Consider the following 27,709-nt stretch of genomic DNA (forward strand, 5'->3'; position numbering starts at 1 on the left):
GAGACTCGAGAACAGAGAGATGACCTTCACACAGGACATGGCTGACAGAGGACAAACCAGCATCACTGTGTTATAGAGAGAGAGAGAGAGGGGGAGAGAGACACAGAGAGTGGTAGAGCGACCTAGAAAGAGAGAGAGACAGAGAGAGAGAGAGAGAGAGTGGTAGAGCGACCTAGACAGAGAGAGAGACAGAGAGGGAGAGAGAGAGAGAGAGAGAGAGAGAGAGAGTGGTAGAGCGACCTAGACAGAGAGAGAGACAGAGAGGGAGAGAGAGAGAGAGAGAGAGAGAGAGAGAGAGTGGTAGAGCGACCTAGACAGAGAGAGAGAGAAAGAGAGAGAGAGAGAGACAGAGACAGACAGAGTGCTACTTTTATTGATTGTCTGTTTGTTTTTGGCAACAGATACTGAAGTATTTAGTGCCAATAAAGCTCTTCAAAGCTTCAGACAGACAGAGAGAGAGAGAGAGCGACACACACACACACACACACGCACGCACGCACGCACGCACGCACACACACACACACATACACACACACACACACACACACACACACACACACACACACACACACACACAGTGTTTGAACAGAACTCACCCCAGCTCGTGGCGGTTCGGCCCAGCAGCTCGTGAGTCCGCGGGTTCCAGAAGAATTCCCGCCACTCGCTCGAGCCTTTCCGTTCCTCCTCCTTGCTGCTGGACATGATGTCTCGCGCTGCGGCTCTCCGGCTCGCGGTGCTCCCGGTGACGGCAGAGATGCTCGAGCCTCCGGCGGTAGATTCGATTGATTTAAAAAATGAACGCTCAAACAATTGATCCGATCGGCGGTGATTGATTGATGATTGGTCCGATGGAGCTCATCAGAGAGAGAGCGAGAGAGAGAGAGAGAGAGAGAGAGAAAGGTAGAGAGAGGAAGACAGACAGACAGGCAGAGAGAGAGAGACAGAGAGAGAGAGAGAGAGAGAGAGACAGAGAGAGAGAGAGAGCGAGAGACACGACGGTGTCACTGCGGTAAAGCGGAGCTCGAGCCTATCCTCCCTTCCCCCTCCCCGCGCCCAGATACACGGCCTGACGTCATCACCAGCTACCCTCCAACAGCCAATGGGAGGGCGTCTTCATCCGACGACCCCGCCCCCAACATACAGGCAGTGCGCGCGTGTGTGTGTGTGTGTGTGTGTGCAGACATGATGCTGTAGGCTACACATTTGACATAGTGTTGCTGCGTGTGCGCGCGCGCGTGCGATTGATGATGTCACGTGTCTCTCATGCTGTTAGACAATAAATAGAACTGTGAATAGAGAGAGAGAGAGAGAGAGAGAGAGAGAGAGAGACAGAGAGAGAGAGATTACAAAAACTTTATCAGAATCAGAATCAGGTTTATTGCCAAGAAAAGTTCACAATAAAAGGAATTTGCCTTGGTATGTAGGTGCATACAATAAACATGGAGAAAAATATGAAAGTAGAAGTAAAAAAACACTAGTACTGCAAGTCAAAAAGTCAAGAATATAAATATAAAAAACAAAAAGATATTTACAATACAGAATATGAAAAAAATATAATAAAAAAATGTAGTAGCAGCAGCGTACCAGATGGTGATGGAGGAGGTGAGGATGGACTCAACGATGGAGGTGTAGAAGTGCGCCATCATCGTCTTTGGCAGGTTGAACTTCCTCAGCTGCCGCAGGAAGTACATCCTCTGTTGTGCTTTCTTGGTGAGGGAGCTGATGTTCAGCTCCCACTTGAGGTCCTGGGTGACGATGGAGCCCAGGAAGCAGAAGGACTCCACAGTGTCGACTGGGGAGTCTCTCAGGGTGACGGGGGTGAGTGGGGCCGGGTTCTTCCTGAAGTCCACAACCATCTCCACTGTCTTTACAGCGTTGAGCTCTAAGTTGTTCAGTCAGCACCAGGACACCAGGCGGCCGATCTCCCGCCTGTAGGCTGACTCATCCCCACCAGAGATGAGCCCAACGAGGGTGGTGTCGTCCGCGAACTTCAAGAGCTTGACAGACTGGTGACTGGAGGTGCAGCTGTTGGTGTACAGGAAGAAGAGTAAAGGGGAAAGAACGCAGCCTTGAGGGGAACCGGTGCTGATGGTCCGGGAGTCGGAGACGTGTTTTCCCAGCTTCACGTGCCGCTTCCTGTCCGACAGGAAGTCTGTGATCCACCTGCAGGTGGAGTCAGGCACGCTCAGCTGGGAGAGCTTGTCCTGTAGCAGAGCCGGGACGATCGTGTTGAAGGCAGAGCTGAAGTCCACAAACAGGATCCTGGCGTAGGTTCCTGAGGAGTCCAGGTGCCGGAGGATGAAGTGGAGGGCCATGTTTACCGCATCGTCTACAGACCTGTTGGCTCTGTAGGCGAACTGCAGGGGGTCCAGGAGAGGGTCAGTGATGTTTTTGAGGTGTGGCAGCACAAGGCTCTCAAATGACTTCATCACCACAGAGGTCAGGGCGACGGGTCTGTAGTCGTTAAGTCCTGTGGTCCTTGGCTTTTTGGGGACGGGGATGATGGTGGAGGTCTTGAAGCAGGCTGGTACGTACCGGAGACAGCTGATGCGCACAGTGCTTCAGGGTGTATGGAGAGACAGAGTCTGGCTGTAGCTAGTCTAGCTGAAGTGCTACTCTACTAAATCTAAAGTTTTGTTTGGCAAGTTACCTTAAATTCAAGAATTTTAAAGAAAGATGAACTCTGTCCAAACTCAGATCATCAGCGGCTGTGTGAACAGCGTGATTTAAAGACAGAAACAGAGACGCATTTCTTTGGAATGTGTTAAATATGCAAAAATAAGAAAGCAATTTAGTAATAAAGAAAGAAATTTATTTCAATAAATTCCAAATTTAGATACCAGATTTCTCTGTCAAAATAAAACCTCCCCTCCGTACTTGTAGAGTTCTCTATATAGTGAAATATTACAGTGATGATTGTATTGTGTGTAGTCATAGTAATATTGATCAATGCTTCACACTGAATGCTTTGGCAACACATCACCTCCTGCTGTGATGCCAGTAAAGCCAACTGGAACTGGATCGAGGGCCCAGAGGGTTTTCCCCGTGCCGCCGCCGCACCTCATGACAAAACAAATTTCCCCAAGGGAATTAATAAAGTGATATCTTACTTTTATGAGTTTCATGACTAAACAACAATTCAAGATCAAACACTTCATTACCTGTAATTCCAGTAATGTGATCTATCTGCTCAGCTGCCCATGTGACCCACAATGCATCGGTAAAACTATCTGACGACTTCACACTCGTATTAACGAACACTGTAGTGAAACACAGCGGAGACCCTCAGTCCAGTGTGGAGGGACATCTCAGACAGGCTCACCAGCCTCTCCCCTTTCCTTCTGTGGCATCAACAAAATACTGCCTCCTCATTGCCAAAATACTGCCTCCTCATCGTCAAAATACTGCCTCCGCATCGCCAAAATACTGCCTCCGCATCGACAAAATACTGCCTCCGCATTAACAAAATACTGCCTCCGCATTGCCAAAATACTGCCTCGGCATTGACAAAATACTGCCTCCTCATTGCCAAAATACTGCCTCCTCATCGCCAAAATACTGCCTCCACATCGCCAAAATACTGCCTCCTCATCGCCAAAATACTGCCTCCTCATTGACAAAATACTGCCTCCGCATTGACAAACTACTGCCTCCACATCGCCAAAATACTGCCTCCTCATCGCCAAAATACTGCCTCCTCATCGCCAAAATACTGCCTCCTCATTGACAAAATACTGCCTCTGCATTGACAAAATACTGCCTCCGCATTAACAAAATACTGCCTCCTCATTAACAAAATACTGCCTCCTCATTAACAAAATACTGCCTCCGCATTAACAAAATACTGCCTCCTCATTAACAAAATACTGCCTCCACATTAACAAAATACTGCCTCCTCATTAACAAAATACTGCCTCCTCATCGCCAAAATACTGCCTCCGCATTAACAAAATACTGCCTCCGCATTGACAAAATACTGCCTCCGCATTGACAAAATACTGCCTCGGCATTGACAAAATACTGCCTCCTCATCGCCAAAATACTGCCTCCTCATCGCCAAAATACTGCCTCCACATCGCCAAAATACTGCCTCCTCATCGCCAAAATACTGCCTCCTCATTGCCAAAATACTGCCTCCTCATTAACAAAATACTACCTCCTCATTAACAAAATACTGCCTCCACATTGACAAAATACTGCCTCCGCATTAACAAAATACTGCCTCCTCATCGCCAAAATACTGCCTCCTCATTGCCAAAATACTGCCTCCTCATTAACAAAATACTGCCTCCTCATTGCCAAAATACTGCCTCCTCATTAACAAAATACTGCCTCCTCATTAACAAAATACTGCCTCCACATCGCCAAAATACTGCCTCCGCATTAACAAAATACTGCCTCCGCATTGACAAAATACTGCCTCCGCATTGACAAAATACTGCCTCCACATCGCCAAAATACTGCCTCCTCATCGCCAAAATACTGTCTCCTCATCGACAAAATACTGCCTCCGCATTGACAAAATACTGCCTCCGCATTAACAAAATACTGCCTCCTCATTAACAAAATACTGCCTCCGCATTAACAAAATACTGCCTCCTCATTAACAAAATACTGCCTCCTCATTAACAAAATACTGCCTCCTCATTAACAAAATACTGCCTCCTCATCGCCAAAATACTGCCTCCGCATTAACAAAATACTGCCTCCGCATTGACAAAATACTGCCTCCACATTAACAAAATACTGCCTCCACATTGACAAAATACTGCCTCCACATTAACAAAATACTGCCTCCTCATTAACAAAATACTGCCTCCACATTAACAAAATACTGCCTCCACATTAACAAAATACTGCCTCCACATTAACAAAATACTGCCTCCTCATTAACAAAATACTGCCTCCTCATCGCCAAAATACTGCCTCCGCATTAACAAAATACTGCCTCCGCATTGACAAAATACTGCCTCCGCATTGACAAAATACTGCCTCGGCATTGACAAAATACTGCCTCCTCATCGCCAAAATACTGCCTCCTCATCGCCAAAATACTGCCTCCACATCGCCAAAATACTGCCTCCTCATCGCCAAAATACTGCCTCCTCATTGCCAAAATACTGCCTCCGCATTAACAAAATACTGCCTCCGCATTGACAAAATACTGCCTCCACATTAACAAAATACTGCCTCCACATTGACAAAATACTGCCTCCACATTAACAAAATACTGCCTCCTCATTAACAAAATACTGCCTCCACATTAACAAAATACTGCCTCCACATTAACAAAATACTGCCTCCACATTAACAAAATACTGCCTCCTCATTAACAAAATACTGTCTCCTCATCGCCAAAATACTGCCTCCGCATTAACAAAATACTGCCTCCGCATTGACAAAATACTGCCTCCGCATTGACAAAATACTGCCTCGGCATTGACAAAATACTGCCTCCTCATCGCCAAAATACTGCCTCCTCATCGCCAAAATACTGCCTCCACATCGCCAAAATACTGCCTCCTCATCGCCAAAATACTGCCTCCTCATTGCCAAAATACTGCCTCCTCATTAACAAAATACTGCCTCCTCATTAACAAAATACTGCCTCCACATTGACAAAATACTGCCTCCGCATTAACAAAATACTGCCTCCTCATCGCCAAAATACTGCCTCCTCATTGCCAAAATACTGCCTCCTCATTAACAAAATACTGCCTCCTCATTGCCAAAATACTGCCTCCTCATTAACAAAATACTGCCTCCTCATTAACAAAATACTGCCTCCACATCGCCAAAATACTGCCTCCGCATTAACAAAATACTGCCTCCGCATTGACAAAATACTGCCTCCGCATTGACAAAATACTGCCTCCACATCGCCAAAATACTGCCTCCTCATCGCCAAAATACTGTCTCCTCATCGACAAAATACTGCCTCCGCATTGACAAAATACTGCCTCCGCATTAACAAAATACTGCCTCCTCATTAACAAAATACTGCCTCCGCATTAACAAAATACTGCCTCCTCATTAACAAAATACTGCCTCCTCATTAACAAAATACTGCCTCCTCATTAACAAAATACTGCCTCCTCATCGCCAAAATACTGCCTCCGCATTAACAAAATACTGCCTCCGCATTGACAAAATACTGCCTCCACATTAACAAAATACTGCCTCCGCATTAACAAAATACTGCCTCCGCATTAACAAAATACTGCCTCCACATTAACAAAATACTGCCTCCACATTGACAAAATACTGCCTCCACATTAACAAAATACTGCCTCCTCATTAACAAAATACTGCCTCCACATTAACAAAATACTGCCTCCACATTAACAAAATACTGCCTCCACATTAACAAAATACTGCCTCCACATTAACAAAATACTGCCTCCACATTAACAAAATACTGCCTCCTCATTGACAAAATACTGCCTCCACATTAACAAAATACTGCCTCCTCATTGACAAAATACTGCCTCCACATTAACAAAATACTGCCTCCTCATTGACAAAATACTGCCTCCACATTAACAAAATACTGCCTCCTCATTGACAAAATACTGCCTCCACATTAACAAAATACTGCCTCCTCATTGCCAAAATACTGCCTCCACATTAACAAAATACTGCCTCCTCATTAACAAAATACTGCCTCCTCATTAACAAAATACTGCCTCCTCATTGCCAAAATACTGCCTCCTCATTGACAAAATACTGCCTCCACATTAACAAAATACTGCCTCCTCATTGCCAAAATACTGCCTCCACATTAACAAAATACTGCCTCCTCATTGCCAAAATACTGCCTCCACATTAACAAAATACTGCCTCCACATTAACAAAATACTGCCTCCGCCTTGACAAAATACTGCCTCCTCATTAACAAAATACTGCCTCCTCATTAACAAAATACTGCCACGTGGACATACTGACATGGAACAAAGTCCTACGGTGTGAGAGTAGATGGATATGAAGTCAAAACAGAACATCTGTTTGGTCTGAATGAACCTTTGGACCTGTCCTGTTTCCTCTGGTTCTCCCTCCTGGTTCCTCGAAGATCTTTACTGCCAAAGCTCCTCATATTGTTCTGGTTCCTTTCTACATTTGAATGTGGAAGACTTCCCCGATATTTGGGCTCCTTTGTATTTGTTGGTACTATTGTTTAATTATATCTACACTTCACATCTTTGTTGTTCAACTTTTTGTAAAATGTGTAGTCCATCTTCCTCTATGGTTGCTGTCTATCAGCTATTAGACCCAGCTGTTTACAATTACTAATCGTTGTTTGTCCATACGCAGCTCCCTGCTGTATCAGCTGAGTCCAGACGGACTGAAACATTTACTTTTTTCACTTTGAGTACATTTTCTTTTGTACACCTTTAATATGATGGATCAGATCATCTGTTGCTACCAGCTTTGCTGCGTTTTTGTTCAATATTGCCATTTTTGAATACTACCATATGAAACATACATGTACCAGAGTTACATGTTGCATGTAGTGTGTATCATGTGAGTAGTACGGCATACTGAGCCGGCCTCAGACTGAAGTTTAAAAACAGAAAGCTCACGGCAGCGTGGCAGACTGCAGTAACTCCTCTGAGGCTTCAGCCTGAAGACCAGAAGATCTTTGAAGCTGTGGTGATTCATTATACAGCTTAGTTCCAAACCAGCAATCTGATTGGTCGAGAGGCAATCCACGAAGTGCCAAAATGTCACGACAGTGGACCCGTAACCTAGCAACAGTTGGCTGTTCACCTTCTGTCACACATTGTATCTATTAAAGGATAGATTCGTTGATTTAGTTCCTCTATATAACTCCTCTCTCCTCCTGTAGCTCTTGGACCCACAGACAGTATTGTCTGTAGCTGTTGGACACACAGACAGTATTGTCTGTAGCTGTTGGACCCACAGACAGTATTGTCTGTGGGTTGTTGTTGGTGTTGTCTTGTCTCCAGTCAGCTGTCAGTTGAAACAGCGAGCTCCGCTGCCTCTTGCTGCAACAATGAGTCCAAACTGTTTGTCAAAATATCAGGATACAAAGTACTACAAGAGACTAATTATATAAATGTCCAAAATCAATGAACTCCCCTTTAAAAGACTAAGAGTCTAACAGCTGAACTTAGTGGAAACGTTCCTGCCGGGAAGTGACTATAAACTGGAGAATAGAGCGACATCGCGATCCATAGACCCCACATCCATAGGTCCATATCCCTGCTGTCGCGGGATAAAACCTGGTATGCTAGGTTACCAGGTTTTATCCCGCGACAGCAGGGATAAAACATGTCATGTCATTAGGAACATTTTGACCCAGGTTGTTAATATAAATAGTAAACAAAAGTGGACCCAAACAGGGACATGTCATTATTTACATTGTGTCACACATTGTATCAATTAAAAACTGGTAGCCTAGCAACACCAGTGTTTACATTCTGTCACACTATCAATTACAGATATCAGAAACTGTAACTAGCAATATGTCAAAATCAGATCTGGAGAATCGGAACTGTTTGTCGTGATAAAAACAGCTGAAGTCGATTCATCCAGTTGTTCTTTTGTATTTTTAACACATAAACTGTTATGGAACAGCAGTAATCTACTGTCGCAGCACAGAGCCAATATCTGATCAGTAAATAGTCCCTCCAGGATTCTGTGGAAAAAAATCCCTATTTCCACGGTAATTCTGCGGCTAGAAATCATTATTCTGCAATATTCTGCGGACATTAGGAAAAACAGCCAAAAATGATCAATTATTCAGAAAAATATATATTTATTCATCAGTCCAGTTAAAGGGGATTTGTAAAAAAAATCATAAAATAAACATGCTCCTTTTAAACTGTCCTGTACATGTATTCAACTGGAGGGTTGAACCTCCACACTTTAGTCAGTCCAGCCCTGCATCTCTTTTCATCAGAGCCATCTTCCTCCACATTGTCATCTGTTACAGCTGCCAGTTTATAGTTGCTGTTGGATCTTTCAACATCTGCTGAATTTGTGACATAATCCTTGTATCTTTTGGCCAGGAGTGACAAGTGCAGCAGTGGCTCTCTCATGCTCTCCCAAAAGAGATCAGTGTCAACAAATCCTGATGCTGAGGCACTGAGTGCTGCAGGGGCAAACTTAATGAGGTACAGATGGACCTCCTCCTGTGGTAGGTCCATGAGCCCAGGGATGTGTGAGAATGCTCCTCTCCTCACTGAAAAGTACCACACATGATGGGCTGAAGACCCTGCACTCCTTGAGGAAACCCATTGCTGGCTGGGCACCATCCATGTACTTAGAGAGTTTCTCCTCTGCCAGTTGATACGCCTGCTCGAAAACAGCCAGAGTCTCTTTTTTCTGACTGTACGGAAGCTCAAACGGATCAAAAAAGGGACTGAGGGACTCCGTCTTCAGCTCTCTGTCGGCAGCAAACTTGATCTGCAGGTCATCCAGGATGTCAGCCACTTTCATTGTAACTGATGTGTTGCTCTCAAATAGGTCACACAGGCGGAGCAGCACCTCAGATTTCTCAGTGATTATACGGAGGTGAAGGTGTAGCTCAGCATCCTGGGTAATGGAACGAAGTTGTTCCAGGGAGGAAGGGGCCGCTGTACTACCATGCATTTCCTCTTCAAAGGTCTTGTAGTCATGCAGTTACTACAGCCTCACGTCACCGACTGACTGCTGCTCGCTCCACAACAGCTCTGGACTGCACACCGGTCACTGACTGCTCTTCTTCATCCCCAGAGACGTCTTCACCTCCTGTTTGTACCGCCAGCTCCCCTACAGCCCAATTAACTCTTGTGACAATCCAGAGAGCCTCTCTATCATCCCAGTTATAATCAAAAATAGACCACCACACAAACGCTATAATGCAGGATGCAAAACCTATTCTGCAAAACCTACTGGCCTTTCAACATCAACAAGTTAGTGCAAATTAGCATGAAGAAGCTTGATTCTGCACCTTCCACATCCTCCTCAGATGATTTGAAGTTTGCATTATTGAACATTAGATCGCTTTCTAGTACGTTTTTTTGTTAGTGATTTTATTTCTCAATATGGTCTACATTTTCTATTTCTTACTGAATGTTGGCTCTCGTCTACTGCCTCAGCGACATTTATTGAGGCTTCCCCCCCAGACTATAGCTTTTTATTTTCTGCTAGACAAGGAAAGAAAGGGGGTGGAATAGCAACCATCTTTTCTAACTTGCACCGAATGCACGTTTGGAGCTTTCTCAACCTTTGAATATTTAGCCATGGCTATCAGAACTCAACAACACATTCTTGCATTAACCATTTATAGACCCCCAAAGCACAATTCTAATTTTCTATCGGAGTTTTCTGAATTATTATCGATTGCTCTTGTCAAATATGATAGAGTAATTTTACTGGGTGATTTTAACTTGCATGTAAATGACTGTTCAGATTCTAGAGCGATGGAATTTATGGACCTTGTTACTAGTCTAGACTTTACCCAACATGTAAAGAATGCCACTCACAACCGTGGAAATACACTGGACTTAATTTTTACAAAGGGTATTGCTGTTGATGTTTCATCTATTCTACAGGTTCCAGTTTCTGATCACTCCTGTGTCTTTTTCAATGTTTCTCTCTGAACTCTGAGTAAGTGTTCAGAGCCTGATACATATACTTATCGCCGTATTGACAGCAATGCTAGGTCTATACTGGCTGAGTGTTTACCTGATATACTTGACTCCTGTAGCGCAAATTCTGATTCCCTTAATAATCTCACAGACAATCTGAATAGTGCCTTACTCAAAACGCTTGACTCTGTCGCTCCTCTTACAACCAGAAAACACACTCGGATGAAATCAGCGCCATGGTTTTCAGATGACACCCGTGCACTCAAACAGATTTGTAGAAAACTTGAGCGCAGGCGGCGTATGACAAAACAAGAGATTTCTCGCCTTGCCTGGGTTGAGCGTTTTAAGAAGTATAAATGTGCACTCTCAGCCGCTCGGACAGCATATTTCTCCCAATTGATTAACATTAATAAAAATAATCCACGGTTTCTGTTTAATACTGTTGCTAAACTCACACAGAATAACCCTGCTAAGAGCTCTTCATTCAAGGCTGATGATTTTCTGAACTTCTTTACAAATAAGATTGACTCAATTAGAGATAAAATCACTGGTCCACACTCTTCTCAGAATGACGGCTGTGAACTCTCCAATACTTTGATGGATGCAGGCACTGTGACTCGGACCAACTGCACTCTTTCACAGTTTGAAATAATTTCCCCTGAGGCCTTTACCAGCCTGGTAACTGCTTCCAAACCTACAACCTGCATATTAGACCCTATACCGTCTAATCTTTTTAAGGATCTGTTTCCTGTTTTAAATAGTCCTATTCTTAATATTATCAATAAGTCACTTTCCGTGGGCTCTGTGCCCTTAGCTTTTAAAACTGCCATTATTAAACCGCTGCTCAAAAAACCTAACATTGATCCGCAAATTCTAGACAATTATAGACCAATTTCCAATCTTCCTTTTATATCAAAATTACCTGAAAGGGCTGTCGCTGACCAACTTACTGCCTACTTATCCAACAACAATCTTTTTGATAAATTTCTATCTGGCTTTCGGTCCGTCATTCTACTGAAACTGCCTTGACCAGAGTAATCAATGATCTACTAATTACTCTTGATTCTGACCTAACATCATTGCTGCTGCTTCTTGACTCGAGTGCAGCTTTTGACACCGTGGACCACAGCATACTTATAAACCGCTTGGAGAAGCATATTGGTATCCAGGACGGCGCTTTCATGGTTTCATTCATATTTATCAAATAGAACTCAACGTGTAAGTTACAATAATACAATTTCTGAATTTTCTGAAGTAAAGTCCGGTGTACCCCAGGGATCGGTCCTTGGCCCTATGCTCTTTTCTATCTATATGCTTCCCCTTGGTGACATAATTTGCAAATACAGTGTTAATTTTCATTGCTACGCTGACGACACACAGCTATATGTACCTGTAAAGCCAAATGACCTTTCCCAACTCCTAAATTTAGAGGCATGTCTATCAGAAATAAAAAAAAGGATGGGTTTGAACTTTTTGCTGTTAAATGCTGATAAAACAGAGTTATTAGTTGTTAGACCAGCCAAATATGGGCATTTGTTTGCGAATTTGAGTGTTAACATTGATGGCTGCATTATTTCTGAAAGCTCAACCATCAAAAACCTTGGAGTGATTTTTGATTCTCGTCTGACATTCCAGTCTCATATCAAGGCTATTACCAAGACAGCATTTTTTCATCTTTGTAATATTGCTAAAATCCGACTTATTCTATCATTGCGTGATGCTGAAACTGTAATCCATGCATTTGTATCTTCCAGACTTGATTATTGTAATGCTCTTCTCTCTGGTCTTCCTAGCTGTGCTACTAGAAGTCTTCAGCTTGTTGCTGCAGCTAGAATCTTGACAAAGACTAAAAAATGTGATCATATAACACCCATTCTGGCCTCTCTTCACTGGTTACCAGTGCAAGCTAGAGTTGATTTTAAGGTTCTTCTTTTAACTTATAAGGCTTTGCATGGACTTGCACCACCGTACTTATCTGAGCTAATTATACCATATATCCCGGCACGCCCTCTTCGCTCTCAGTGCTGGTCTCCTGGTCATTCCCTCAGCAACAAAAGATCAGTTGGCTTCAGAGCGTTTGCCTACCGTGCCCCTTATCTGTGGAATGGACTTCCATTACATGTTAAAGTTTAGTTTAGTTTAGTTTTTTTAGTTTAGTTTAGTTTATTAAGTTTATTTGTCAGGGACCATGTGCAAAAGAGAACATTGATCTCAGTAAAGAGAAAAGATGCTTTGCACCAGATTATAGCTATTTGCTAATTTCCATCTGCAGTCCCAGGGCAGGTCGACATAAAATACAACACAAACAATACAATAAATTACAGAGTACATGTTGAAGTACAAAAAATCACATCTAGTCACATCACCACATTTCATACACACACTGCACAATATGTGAGATCACATTATGCTACTTTGAATAATAAAATTATTAAACTTTGCTGTGAAAAAAACTAAGTTAGTAGTAGCAAAGTAGTAGACTAATGTAGGCATGATTGGTTATTTACAATCCATTTCTTAGCTTCGTGTGAGAAAGTGTGGAGATCTGTACAGAGTTTCAGGTCAGTGGGAAGTTTGTTCCATTCCTTTATAGCTTTAAATGAAAAGGAGGATTGAGCATAGGCAGAGCCTCTTTTGGGAACTCTACACTCCCCCCTTGAGGTCGACCTCGTAGTCCTGCTGGTGTTCTCAGAGCAGAGTTGGACAAAGATCTTCAAGGGTGGGGGAGCGGCATTGTGGATTATTTTGAACACCATACGAATATCTGAATACATGATTGCATTTTCAAAGTTTAACATATTATATCGAGAGATTATGCGGCAGTGGTGATATTGTCGTGGTTTCCTGTCAAATATTTTCAGGGCTTGTTTATGAAGAGACTCAAGCGGCTTTAAGGTTGTCTTGTTTGCCTGAGACCAACACGACATACAGTAATAAAAGTGAGAAAAAATCATTGCATTTAAGAAGATCTTAGATGCCTCAGTTGTAAGCGAATTTCTGATATGTCTAAAATTGGCTAGATTATATTTCAGTGTTTGGCTCATCTTTTTTATATGTTTCTTAAAACTCAGAGTGGGATCCAAAATAACACCTAAGTATTTGAACTCGTCAACATTTTTTATTTTTTGTCCATTTACAAAAATGTCGGGACAGTCACCATGTTTTTGTTTGTTAGAGAAATACATAGTCACTGTCTTTCCAACATTTAAGGTTAGACAGGAGTCATTTAGCCACGTTGCAACTTTGTCCATAGCAAGTGAGAGTTTGGCAGCAACATGAGCTGCATCCTTGCCATGTGTATATAGGACTGTATCATCAGCATACATCAAAATCTCCACTCCATCACATGCAGATGGGAGATCATTGATGTACAAGCTGAATAACAATGGTCCTAAAATGGAGCCTTGAGGTACTCCCATTGTGCGGGCTTTTGAAGGTGACAGATCGTCATTAATCCGAACACATTGGGTACGACCTGATAAATATGATTTTATCCAGTTTTGTGTATGTAAGGAGAGTTTGTAATTAGACAGCTTGGAGAGGAGTATATGGTGGTTTACCATATCAAAGGCCTTACGCAGGTCAAGAAAGACCGCTCCTACCACCCCTCCTTTGTCCAGATTGGCCTTAATGACCTCAATGAAGTAGCAACATGCTGTTTCGGTTGAATGTTTTGACCTGAACCCAAACTGCATAGGATGCAGCAGAGCTTCAGCATCAAGATGAGCTACCAGCTGTTCTGCAGCCACTTTTTCGACAGCCTTCGATATGGCAGGAAGTATGCTGATAGGTCTATAGTTGCATACTTCCTGCCTGTCTCCGGACTTGTATACTGGAGTTACAATGACATGTTTCAGGGCACTGGGGAATATACTCTCCTGAAATGACTGGTTTATTATTTGAGTAATTGAGGTTGTTAAGTCATTCCTATGCTTTTTTAAAAACACTGTGTCAAGCCCATAGATGTCTTTGGCTCTGGAACATGACAGTGATGACAAAATTTGGTTGACCTTTGCCTCATTTGTAGGTTTCAGATTCAAGGAGTCTCCATCGTTGTTTAGGATTTGAGGAAGTTGGACTGGTGGAGAATTCACACCCAGTTCCAGGACAGAATTGATAAAATAATCACTAAAACTGTTAGCAATAGTCAAGCTATCAGCAACATGTGTTCCATTAGATTTAATCTGTATGGCCCCACATTTTGGACGCTCTTTTCCTGAGAGTTTGTCAATGGCTTTCCATAGTTTTTTGCTATTTCCTTTTGCATCTCTAATTATTTTGAGAAAGAAATTTGCTTTGGCCTTCCTAAGCTGTGTTGTAACTTTATTCCTGAGGCCTTTATAAACCAAGCGATCAGTCTCCAAACCTGACTTTAAGGATTGTTTCAAGGCGGCATCTCTTTTCTTCATAAGGTGCCACAGTGCATCATTAAACCAAGGTAAGCTCCACTTTGCATTGGATTTGCGGGTCATCGTCTTAGTAAATTTAGAGATGATTTGCTTAAATGTTGACATTAAATCATCACAGGCCTGCTCACAGTTTTTACCATAAGTTGTATCACTCCATTTGGTTGTTTTAATTTCATTCTCAAAAGGTTCTAAATCTTTCCTTGGGATAAGTGAAATATGTGTTTTGCCTTCCATTTTGTTTTGATTTCTATATCGTGTCTTCGACAACTTTCTAGCCACTAAAGTGAGATTATGATCCGATAGACCAGTGATTAAGTTGTATGTTTTTGCAATACGCTCACCTTTATTTGCAAATATCAAATCCAGTAAAGTTTTGGAAGACTTTGTTAATCTGGTTGGACCATTCACCATTTGATTCATCTGAAATTTAAGGGCAATATCCTTCAGTTTCTTCCTGCGTGTGTTATCTAGCCAGTTTAAGTTAAAATCGCCCATGAGAAGGACTTCTTTACCATCACATTGTTTAAGAACATTAGATAGATGACCAAAGAACTCATCCTTTGCAGTTGGTGGTCGGTAAAGTACGATGACAACAAAAGACATTTCAGGAGATAATGTAATGGTGACTCCAATACATTCCAAGATGTTATCAGGAATGTTAATTTGGTTGCATTGGATGCCTTCTTTGACAAAAATCATTACCCCGCCCCCTTTGCTGTGCGTTCTGTCTCTCCTATAGATATTATAACCTGGGACGTTAAAAACACCTTGTGGGGTAGTTGGAGTTAACCAGGTTTCAGAGAGACATAAATAATCAAGATTAGAGTCCATTAATAATTGTTCGAGTTGTTCAGATTTTGATACAACACTCCTTATATTTAAATGTCCGCCAAAGATTCCTTTAGGTTTCACGTTCGGGTCCCATAGCACTTTCGCATGGTTTGCAGTCTGAAATATTTTAGTAGCGTGTTGTTTTTTAATCGCAGCATTCGTAATAATCCGTGGCGCATTTCCAGTTGGCCTGATATAAGGACCTGCAGTTAATCTATGTGTAGAATTGTCCAGTTTGTTTACACATTTGATCGGAGAGTTACCTTGTGGCGAGATATCAAATTGTAATCCCGCTGGAGAGAGTTGGTGGAGCTGGGAGTCAGGCGGTGCAGCGGCCTCAGGTAGAGTTGCGGCTCCGTGGGAAGCAGCGGTCTCAGGTAGGGTCGCAGCTCCGTGTGAGACAACAACTTCAGGTGGAATCGCAGCTCCACTGAAAACAGGTGCATGTTGAAGGGGATGAAACCAGTACTCGGGCGGTGCGGCGGTCTTGGATCTCGCAGCAGATTGAAGTCCGGCGGTCTCGGATCTCGCAGCAGATTGAAGTCCCTCACATCGGTTTTGCTGGAAATTTTCTGGTCCAGGATTGAGGTGGACATCCCCACAGAGCAACAGGATGGTACAGAGAAAGGTAGATAATCTCCGGTTGTCAGAAGCGGAGGTTCTCCCATCGTAGCAGCCGCGCTGTCGACATCGGGGCAAAGCTTGCCCACCGTCCAGGACAGCGGAGTATATGGTGTATTGACTCCACGAAACCAGGGGTACGGCAGTCTCATCCGGCAACTCGATTTGAGTCGAATGCATAGAGGCGGCTGACCAGCTTCCCCACAGAGGTAAGATCGTAACAATCAGTAGGCGCACGATTAAGATCACAAAATGTGATACCTCTTTAGATTTGATATTTCTCAAGTGAAATGTCCATGGTGACCATTTTTTCGGGGTTTCAGCTAAAATGATTGGCGGTTTTCCAGTATATTTTTGGAAAGGTGAGACAGCAGCACCTGCCAGGCTGTGACAAACACCTGCCGCCATCTTCCTAGCCTCTCTCAAGCAAGCTCAGTTGAAATATTTAAATCTGACTGAAAACCCACCTTTATTCACTTCATTACAGCCTACCCTAGAATTACAACTTAGTCGGCTCCATCACCTTTTCAAACATCCTTTTAATTTTTATTATTTATATTCAAATACCCTTTTAACTTGGGGTTAGGGTTAGGGTTAGGGTTGTTTTTAGGGTTGTTTTATTTTAACTATTTTATTTGCTTGCTGTATGTTTTGTCCTATGTATTCTTTTAATTGTAAAGTGTATTGGGACCATGCTTCATGGTGATTCTGCACTTAAATAAATTGATTGATTGATTGATTAACTGAAAGTGCTCTGCGTGATAAGCTGCAGCCAGGTACCGTGAGTCCACCTCATAGCACAGGGGTTTGGACATGTTATAATTATCATTAAGCCTTTATTTAACCAGGTGAGTCCCATTGAGATTACAAGATCTCTTTTTCGAGGGAGCCCTGGCCAAGATAGCAGCAATACAGATTTTCAAACAACATACAAGCAAACATTAAAAGCACATAAAACAAAACATACAGTAGCAACTCACAGAGTCATACGCCTAAAAGACAGACAGGAGGAAACGGGTCTAGCTAAGGAAGCAATTACAAATTCCAATTGAATTAGCCTCCAAACCCTTCACTACATTTTTGAATGCCCTAATCGGGATCAGCTCATCTAGCTGCAAGTCTGTCTGCAAGTGGCTCCAGACTGCGGGGCGGAGGACAGAAAGGCCCGTTTGCCAAATTCAGTGCGAACCTTAGGGACGGACAGTAAGAGGGTGTCATTTGAGCGCAAACAATAATTACTAGTTTTGAGTGAGATAAACCCACAGAGGTAAGAGGGGAGCAGACCAAGGATGGACTTATAAATAAATATGTACCAATGAGTAAGTCTGCGCAAGGCCAATGAAGGCCACTGAACTCTGGCATACAGGGTGCAATGGTGAGTGAGAGCTTTGCAGCTGTGACGAACCTCAGAGCGCTGTGGTGCACAGTGTCCAGCCAATGAAAGCTCTGGGCAGAGGCGTGCATGTACAACAGATCACCAGAGTCAAGCAAGGGAAGGAACGGAGCCTCAACCAATTTTTTCCTGGCAGCATAGGAAAAGCAGGATTTGTTTCTAAAATAAAAAGCTAGCTTAAGCTTTAGTTTCTTTACTAAGTTTTCAATGTGAAGTTTAAAAGTTAAACGATCATCAATTAAAATACCTAGATACTTGTATTGTGACACTAAATTCAATCTGACGGCCCTGTAAGGTTACAATGTTAGGAAGAGAAGCTAATGTCTTCCTGGCATTAGAAAACAACATCAGTTTAGTTTTTGCAGCATTCAACACAAGTTTCAGATCAAACAACCGTGACTCTACAATACCAAAAGCAGACTGCAAACACTCAAGTGATTGAGCGGGCGGCACCACAGCAGTAAATGACAGTATCGTCGGCATAAAAATGAAACTGTGCATTGGGAACATTTTGACCCAGGTTGTTAATATAGATAGTAAACAAAAGTGGACCCAAGACAGAACCTTGTGGGACCCCTGACGCAACATCTAGTACACTGGAGGAAGTGCCATCAAATTTGACACAGTGTCCTTTCAGAGAGGAAATTTTCAAACCAGCCAACAGCCTGCTCAGACAACCCAGTACTGAGCAGCCGTTGCTTCAGGATAAGGTGGTCAACTGTATCGAAGGCCTTAGAAAGATCGATAAAAAGAGCGGCACAGGTTTTTTTGTGATCCAGTGACTCAATTTTATCGGTAACAACCTTTAAGGATGCCGTGATGGTACTGTGCTGTTTCCTGAAGCCAGACTGGTACAATGAAAGGATATTATTAGCGCTCAGGAACTCCTTCAGTTGATCACTTACCGATCCTTCAAGGACCTTCGACAAGACGGTTAAGTTGGAAATAGGCCTATAATTGTTTAGTGATGTAGGGTCCCCCCCTTTTAACAGAGGGAGAACATGGGCAGATTTCCACATTTTTGGGATGACATTTTGAGTGAGAGTGAGGTTACAAATGCTTGATAAGGGTTTAGCAATAGAATCAGCTGCAAGTTTTAAAAAGTATGGTTCCAGATTATCTGGACCTGCAGGTTTTTTGGTGTCCAGCGAAAGAAGAGCTCTGTGAACTTCATCAGCAGAGAAGGGAACAAAGTAAAAGGGCTGACCATCAAGAATACAATCAACAATCATGTCTGAGGAAGGCAAAGTTTTTAAAGGCAGGGACTGGTTAAACAGGGAACCGGAGGCACTGAAGTGCTCATTAAAACATTCCAGCATAGCAGATTTTTCAGAAATGGATGTGGTGTCCTTCACAATGCAAGGAGGCAGTTCATTACGAATATCAGTGGCTGAAATAGATTTTATAGCTTTCCAGAATTTCCTGGGATTATTCAAATTGTTAGTCGTTGCAGACAAATAAAATTCAGACTTGGCTCGTCTGGTAAATGAAGTGACACGGTTGCGTAGTTGCCTAAAATGGAGCCAATCAGCCTCAGTCCTGTTTTGCTAGCCTTCGCCCAAGCCAAATTTCTCTCATGGAGTAACTTAGGTCAGGGGAAGCAAGCGTCGTCTCGTCCCTCCACTCTAAACCTTCGAACAGGAGCATGTTTATCCACGATATGCGAGAACCAATCATAAAAAAGTGTCCAAGCATTTTCAACATCATCAATGAGATCGATTTTTTCCCAGTCGTGGTAAAATAAATCATGTAAAAAACCTTGTTCAGAAAAGTGCTTCATATCTCGTTTTATAACAAAACGAGGCTTAGATTTGGGAATTTTGGTGTTTCTAATTGCAGCAATTACACAGTGATCACTAATATCGTTTGCAGAAACACCAGTCTCAGAGTAGTGGGGAGCATTAGTTAAAATCAGATCAATTAAAGATGATTTCTCTGGGTATTTGGAGTTAGGGTGTGTGGGGCACCCGATAATTTGGGTAAGATTTAGTGAGCTACAGAGATCTTTAAAACCGTCAGATATAGGCTTTAGCCAATCCCAATTTAGGTCACCTGTCAAAATGATCTCGCTGTACTGCAGCTGTGATAGAAACTGCGACAGCGTTGGAAGTGCATCAGCAACAGCTGACGGCGGTCTATAGCACCCGACTATAGTGATACAAAGCCCTTTAGATATCTCAGTATTTAGGGCCAGAAACTCCAATTGTTTGCTGACAGATTTAGAGAGCGCAACATTCACAAGAAATTTGCTCTTTACAAAAATAGCTACCCCACCCCCTCTCTTGGGGCGATCAGTTCGATAAACATTATACCCGCCAATAGAGATAACTTTATCCGTAATAGATTTAGTGAGCCAGGTTCAGATAGGACAATAACATCGGCACCAGTTGATTTAGCCCAGATATGTAACGAATCAATTTTAGGGAGCACACTACGTGTGTTCAGATGAATAACACCCAGACCAGACCTGCACTTAAAGTCAGCCGGAGTATTACAAATCTTAATGTCAGTGTCAGCTGGGCCAGGGTTAGGCTGTACATCACTGGAGATTAACAATAAAAGAAAAATCAGATATCTGTTTTGTAACACTGTGGCGACTCATTTGTAGAACGTGTCATGTTAACAAAGTCAGCGAGAGAATTCTCAGAAAACACAAAACAGCTTTTCAAAACAGAAAGGCACAGAAGCAACTCGACATGTCTCGGCATCTGTCCATGCAGTTCATGGGGCAAAGTGCTAGTAAGCGCGCTTGGCACGACCGGCGGAGAGCGCTCCTCCCCCGGTACACTCTCCCGACGACGGTCGGTTAACCCATAGCTCCAGAGCGAGAGCACATTAAACAACGCAAGAGGGAATTTCATTGTCAGTAATGCAATTCAGTTTGTGAGGTAGTAATATAGTTCAATTTGTGAGATGTTTCAGTAAATGTGGTTCGATTTGTGAAATAGTTCAGTTCAGTTTATGGGGGAGTCCAGTTTGTAAATGTACGTGTGAGTGTGTGTGTGTCGGCTATGGAAGCGGGGAGAGGGGAGAGGAGGAGAGGCACCTGAGTCGGAGGAAACCAGCAGAGCAGCGAGCACACAGGGAGGAAACCAGCAGCAGAGCAGTGAGCACACAGGGAGGAAACCAGCAGCAGAGCAGCGAGCACACAGGGAGGAAACCAGCAGAGCAGCGAGCACACAGGGAGGAAACCAGCAGAGCAGCGAGCACACAGGGAGGAAACCAGCAGAGCAGTGAGCACACAGGGAGGAAACCAGCAGAGCAGTGAGCACACAGGGAGGAAACCAGCAGAGCAGCGAGCACACAGGGAGGAAACCAGCAGAGCAGCGAGCACACAGGGAGGAAACCAGCAGAGCAGCGAGCACACAGGGAGGAAACCAGCAGAGTGAGCACACAGGGAGGAAACCAGCAGAGTGAGCACACAGGGAGGAAACCAGCAGCAGAGCAGCGAGCACACAGGGAGGAAACCAGCAGAGCAGCGAGCACACAGGGAGGAAACCAGCAGAGTGAGCACACAGGGAGGAAACCAGCAGAGTGAGCACACAGGGAGGAAACCAGCAGAGCAGTGAGCACACAGGGAGGAAACCAGCAGCAGAGTGAGCACACAGGGAGGAAACCAGCAGAGTGAGCACACAGGGAGGAAACCAGCAGAGTGAGCACACAGGGAGGAAACCAGCAGCAGAGTGAGCACACAGGGAGGAAACCAGCAGAGCAGCGAGCACACAGGGAGGAAACCAGCAGAGCAGTGAGCACACAGGGAGGAAACCAGCAGAGCAGTGAGCACACAGGGAGGAAACCAGCAGAGCAGCGAGCACACAGGGAGGAAACCAGCAGAGTGAGCACACAGGGAGGAAACCAGCAGAGCAGCGAGCACACAGGGAGGAAACCAGCAGAGTGAGCACACAGGGAGGAAACCAGCAGAGTGAGCACACAGGGAGGAAACCAGCAGCAGAGCAGCGAGCACACAGGGAGGAAACCAGCAGAGCAGTGAGCACACAGGGAGGAAACCAGCAGAGCAGTGAGCACACAGGGAGGAAACCAGCAGCAGAGCAGTGAGCACACAGGGAGGAAACTATGGAGTTATTATTGCGTCACAATTCTGCGCGCGAGGGGACATTTTGAGCGCACCAAGAACTTAATTTTGTAGAGAAATGTAGTGTTACACAAATAATTATTAACTTTGAGGAAAAGAAAATCAATTTTGCACTCAATAGAAGCAGGGGCGGAAATCACGGGGGGGACAGGGGGGTCCGGACCCCCCCTTCCTGGGACTAACAGAGAGTTGTCCCCCTCAATATATCATTGTAAACATAACTATATAATTTTAAATAATATAATAATATGCATTGAAAGCACTTGTGATAATTATAGACGCAAAACAATGCGTTTTTAAGTTTCGAAAGATTGAGTCCCCCCCTCATACGCCTCACAGTGGTTTGGTCCACTGCCTACCTGCCTCCCCGAACCCCCACACACACACATCAGCCCTCGGTACGAGTGTGTGTGGAGGATCTCTGGAAGTGTGTCAGTGGTGGCAGACCTCCAGTAAGTAGCTGAGGTTAACTTAAAACAAAGGATGTGTCAGACATTTTTCTTTACTTCTACCACTCAATAGAATAAAACACATTCACAGTTGTAACCAGACTACATTTTGTTCCGTTACCTCGCGGTTGGATCTCGTGCGTCAGCGTGTTGGTACGGAGCCGAGTCTCCTAATGCATGTGTGTGTATGGAGGCAGGAGGTCTGTCCACAATTAAAATCATCATAACTCGCTGAATTTTCGACCGATTTTCAAGCGGTTTGGTTTGTTACAAATGCCAGACATGTATTTATGATACAGGATACTTGGTTAAATTAAAATGCGGGATTTCATACCAAAATACTTTATCTTTTGTAGATGGTAACAGTAATATTTCTATAATATAATATTTAAGATTAACTTACCCTATGTAATTAGGTTCTAAGTATATTATTTTTTTCTTACTGCATGTAAAATGGCTGCCACAATGTTATTTTGTTCATAATTTTGGAAATAAATGAAGACTTAATTAATAAAAAAGACATAATTACAACAAACATTATGTTAAAATATAAGTAAGTTTCTGGCAGGCTTCATAGCGTTCTGGACTTTTACACACTGACAGCAAAACATTAGAGATCTGCTTTTTCGGGAAAACTAAATCTAATTAGGCATATATTAGCTTTAGTTCAGTTAATGGGTGTTGCATCTCACCTACTACTGTAAATAACCTGCATGCTGTGTGTGTGTGTGTGTGTGTGTGTGTGTGTGTGTCTATTTGTCAGCCAGCCAGGTCAGTTAAAATGGCAGAGAAAAGAATAACAGACATCCGATCATTTTTCAGTGCACCGAAACGCCAAGTAGAAAGACCCCAGTAATATCAAAGGCAATTTGATAAAATCTTCATAAGAAAGGAATGAAGTGCTTATGGAAATGTTTCATAATGGACCTCTATATACATTTAATACAACAGTACTTTTGGCGGCACCTTTGGTGTCCCCTTCAGGAATTGCTCGAGAAATTTTTCTGTTTATTGTCCCCCCCAACAGTGAAATGAAATATCCGCCCTTGAATAGAAGTTAATTTGCATGTCTGTTCTTATCCACATATGCAGAGAATTCCAACATCTTTCAAAGAGTTGTCTTGCTCTCTCCACAGAGTTCTCCTGCTCTCCCGACAGCCCTGCTCTGCGCGCTCAACATGCAGAGTGTTACAGCGATCTGATTGGATATCAAGCCAGCCAATCATACATGACCTTCTCCACTCCGATTGGCTGGCTTGATCTCCAATCAGATCGCTGGTTAGAACAGTAAGAAGAGGCGGACAGTTTGATAGAAACATGTCGGAGCAGCAACGCGAAAACAGCACCCAACAGCCACATGTGACTAGTTAATACATCTTTAATTACTTTTTAATGAACCATTATGAATTTGCTTGCTTATCAGCTGTATAGATATCAGGCCAGTAGTTACTAGTTTCCCATCTCACTTAGTATAAGGGAAGTAAGCTAGCATAATATAGCCTGCTAGCCAGCGCTGTCTGCTGGTGGTCTGGGAGAACTCGTCGCATGTCGATGCTACACATTTTTTTAAGATCACAGAGGAAACCTTGATCATGTCTGGTCTAGAAACTAAACGGCAGATAGCGCTCACAACACATGGCAAGTGCTTTCAGTTCCCCATGCACAGCTAACAGTTAACAATAATGTTCTCACCCTTTTCTTCCATCAGTTCAAAGTAATGCAAACATTCCCAGGTTGTTAAATTTATTGTTATGTGCATTATAGTAAGTAGGAATAATATAATAGTAGGAAAATAGTAATAGTTTGTAAATGTGACGACTGGGACTATCACCAGTCTGCAGAATAGCCTAATAACATGTTATTATGCAACAGCTTTTCCAATGTTCTCTTTCCCTCTATCTTTTTAAATAAGAAGTTTCATTCAAGTAAATGTATTTTCTTTATTCTGGTCTAGAGAAATAGCATAGATGTTCTACTCGGTGTACGTTTTAGTCTACAGTCCACTTTGTGTTGTCAAATGGGCTTTTGGCTTTTACTAAGACAGGAACGGGAGTAGCAGTGTGTGCATACTGCCATCTAGTGGCGTTTTCTTTGCACTCGTCAGGTATACGTGACTGGGGGTGTATTCTTATTTCTCATGGCTTGGACAGAGAAGCTCATCTTTTATTATGTTCATGCTTGATTCAAACATTTCAATAAATTTGTTTAAATATGTCTGCAAACTAACGTTAGCTAGTTATGATTATCTGGTCTAAACAGCTGTGACATACCATCGGTGGCAGTCCTGCTGCCCAGGAATTTGCCTTTTCGCTGTGCTATTAACTGCCCTTAAGCCATTTTCTAACTTTTTACTTTTCGACACATAACAGATTAAAATACTCATAAGTTTTGATCTGAGAGAGCTATCTCAGTTACTCAAAAATGTATATATATATATAGGGGAGAGTTTATAGTTTGTGGAAATATATAAAAAAAAAAGAAAATGGCAAATTTTCACCATGTGAAGGGTTTTTGCAGGCCACCAGCCATATAGTTGTTTCAGTGTTGTTACATAGCGATTTCACATACTGTATTGTACCTTTTAAAACCTAGACAGCTTGCTAAATGAAGCTCATGACCAATTATGATGTCTAGCTATAATAATTTGATTTTGAAAATGTGTTAAATCTGAAATTGTTTTAAATTGATTTAGGGTCATGCTGCAATTGAGGCTGCAACCAGGAACCTGGTGTCATTGCTGCTCAATGCTGTGAATACCAACAGTCTACCAAGCCAGACTGAAACCAGGACTGAGAGAAATACCAACAGTCTACGAAGCCAGACTGAAACCAGGACTGAGAGAAATACCAACAGTCTACCAAGCCAGACTGAAACCAGGACTGAGAGAAATACCAACAGTCTACGAAGCCAGACTGAAACCAGGACTGAGAGAAATACCAACAGTCTACCAAGCCAGACTGAAACCAGGACTGAGAGAAATACCAACAGTCTACCAAGCCAGACTGAAACCAGGACTGAGAGACCAGGGCCATGCAACGTTACTGTGCATCAGGAGATGACTAGGTTAATATAATTCAGATAATTTCATTCACTTTGCTTTATCAGGATGCATGTGTTCAGGGTTAGCAAAAGATTTGTTGAGTTGGCCTATAGAGGATTAATAATTTAATTAAAGAAACATTTAAAATTTTATTTAGTCACATCATATAAATCACAAACATTTAATGCCATAAAATGTTAAAATAATGTATGGAGATAATGTGATATATGATTAGAGTACACTTAGGTCTGTAACTCTCCTAGAAAATGGATGTATGGTATTTAGATTTCATCATGCAACTTTTACCCATTAATCTCCTGTACATTTTTTTCAATCCACAGATCGTTTCCAGGATATTTCAAGTCAAATGTAAATCGTGGTAAAAAGAGGTGTTTAACTGCCACCAAACAGTGTTTTAAGATCAACAATAAGACAACTCCTCTTAATTTTTATCTGCTACCAAAAAACACTACCCGGACACCTTTACCAACTGAGGAGCTTGAACTCCTCCAAGCAGGGATGGGAAGACAAACGGTGTCTATTCCCGAAGACAGTGACCATACAGAGGTACAATTATCAGTCCAGTAGTTTTTCTCAGTGTGAAATGCAATCACCACAACACATATTCTCTCTCTCCCTCTGTCTCTCTCTGCTTTGCTCTTTACCTATATCCAAGATTTCAAGGATCCTGACTGAAACATTTCCCAAAATGGATGGTCTTCGCGGAGGATGGCTCTTGCACAAAGCAACAGGTTTGCAAGACTATGACATAAGGTTTTGTTTGTTTGGTTCTTGTCATTAATGCATTTACTACATCCCAATTTCTGCCTGTTGTTGTAGCATAACAAATTTAACCACTGACATTCTTTTGAATGTGAACAAAATACACATAAAGGAATTTTATTTTTTACCAGCCATAGCTGCTGTAACACTGCATCCCTCATCCCTACTCATATAACCAGTTATTTTTGTTTTTTCCTTGAAGGTGGAAGTGGTCGACGAAAACTGGTGGTAATTCCTCCAGAAGCAGAGGGGTATTCTGCTAAAGCTCTGCGAGCTGTCAGCGGGTGGAAAAGCCATCTTTTACATTGTGCCACTCCAGGAGACATTGGATACCTCTCCTCTGCCTCCTGACTCACACCACTTTTCAAAGATGCCAAAGAAGACATGTTACCAGTGTGATGAAGTAATGCCTTTGCAGATGCTGGCAGTGCACATCAAGACATGCAAAGGAAAACTGTCCTCTGATGAGACTGACAATGATAATGAGGTTCAGGTGAGAGGAAAGGTTTGTTTTTTGTTTTTTTAATTTTGTGCCAGTGATCATTGGAACATGACAGTTAAGATATTGACTGTTTATTACAAGCATTGTCTATAAATCTGCAGACCTCCAAAGACTTATGGATAGTTGAGGACAAGAGTAAGGTAAACCTAGCACATAAGTAACATCAAAAACCACTATGGTCCCAGTTGGGCCAGTATTCATCCCTGTATTAGTTTTTTGTAATAAAGTGCAATTGTGTTTTTAAATTTCAGGTGGTTTGTCCAATTTGCTCTGAAGAATTCCCAGAAGACGAGATCACATTCCATGCTAGTCTGTGTGGAGAGAGGTGATCTGCTTTGCTTATGGTGTTCTGCATCATAAACATATTTGAATATAATGATGTCTATGTATATGCATTGCTTTATCTTTGAACTTCTATATGGTGTTTCATGTACAGTTCAGAATGTACAGTCCTTTCTGCTGCAAACAACTGCGGCCAAAGTGCTTCTGCCCAAGCTCCTGTGAGCACACCAAAAAGGTAAGTGATATGTTTTCTCAAGACAAGCTTCAAAATGAGGAAACAGAAATCAACTGTTACACTTTTCTCAACATAGAAAAAACATTGAATTCTAGTGGTTTTGTCATGGTTTTATACCCAGCGATGACCAAAAAATTAAAACAATTTAGTGTGAAATTACATGTTTTGGTAGGCAATCCTTCTACTCTCTCCCAAAATTGTTGTCCTATACTTGCAATGTGTCTATGGGACTGTTTGAACTACACTACCAGTCAAAAGTTTTGACACACCACATTTTTCAAAACTATCTTATAGTTTAGATTCTTTGCCTTGATGGAAAGGCAAAGGCTTTGGAAAGAAATTCATATATAGGATCAACTTCACTATTTATATTTGTCTAAGAAATTAATTTCATGCATTCACGCATAAGCCTTTAGATAAAATTGGCTTTAAGATGAAGAAAAACACAGGATATTCAGTCAGCTGTGTCAAAACCT

At 42.5% G+C, this 27,709-nt stretch overlaps 2 protein-coding genes and 1 pseudogene across 2 annotated transcripts in view; 2 read left to right on the forward strand and 1 right to left on the reverse strand.

Annotated features, from left to right (window-relative positions):
* The window catches only part of atp1b2a (ATPase Na+/K+ transporting subunit beta 2a), a 23,763-nt gene extending 23,061 nt beyond the window's left edge, over positions 1-702 (reverse strand). The window contains exon 1 of the mRNA XM_078282266.1: positions 597-702. Coding sequence (XP_078138392.1) covers positions 597-702 — 106 coding nt within the window. The remainder of the gene's footprint in view (positions 1-596) is intronic.
* tsc22d4 (TSC22 domain family member 4) overlaps positions 1-27,709 on the forward strand; it is a 90,386-nt gene that overhangs the window by 18 nt on the left and 62,659 nt on the right. The window lies entirely within an intron of this gene.
* On the forward strand, positions 20,546-27,045 carry LOC144538164 (uncharacterized; annotated as a pseudogene).

Source organism: Centroberyx gerrardi, unplaced genomic scaffold, assembly GCF_048128805.1.
Source record: "Centroberyx gerrardi isolate f3 unplaced genomic scaffold, fCenGer3.hap1.cur.20231027 Scaffold_54, whole genome shotgun sequence".
Lineage (NCBI taxonomy): Eukaryota > Metazoa > Chordata > Actinopteri > Beryciformes > Berycidae > Centroberyx > Centroberyx gerrardi.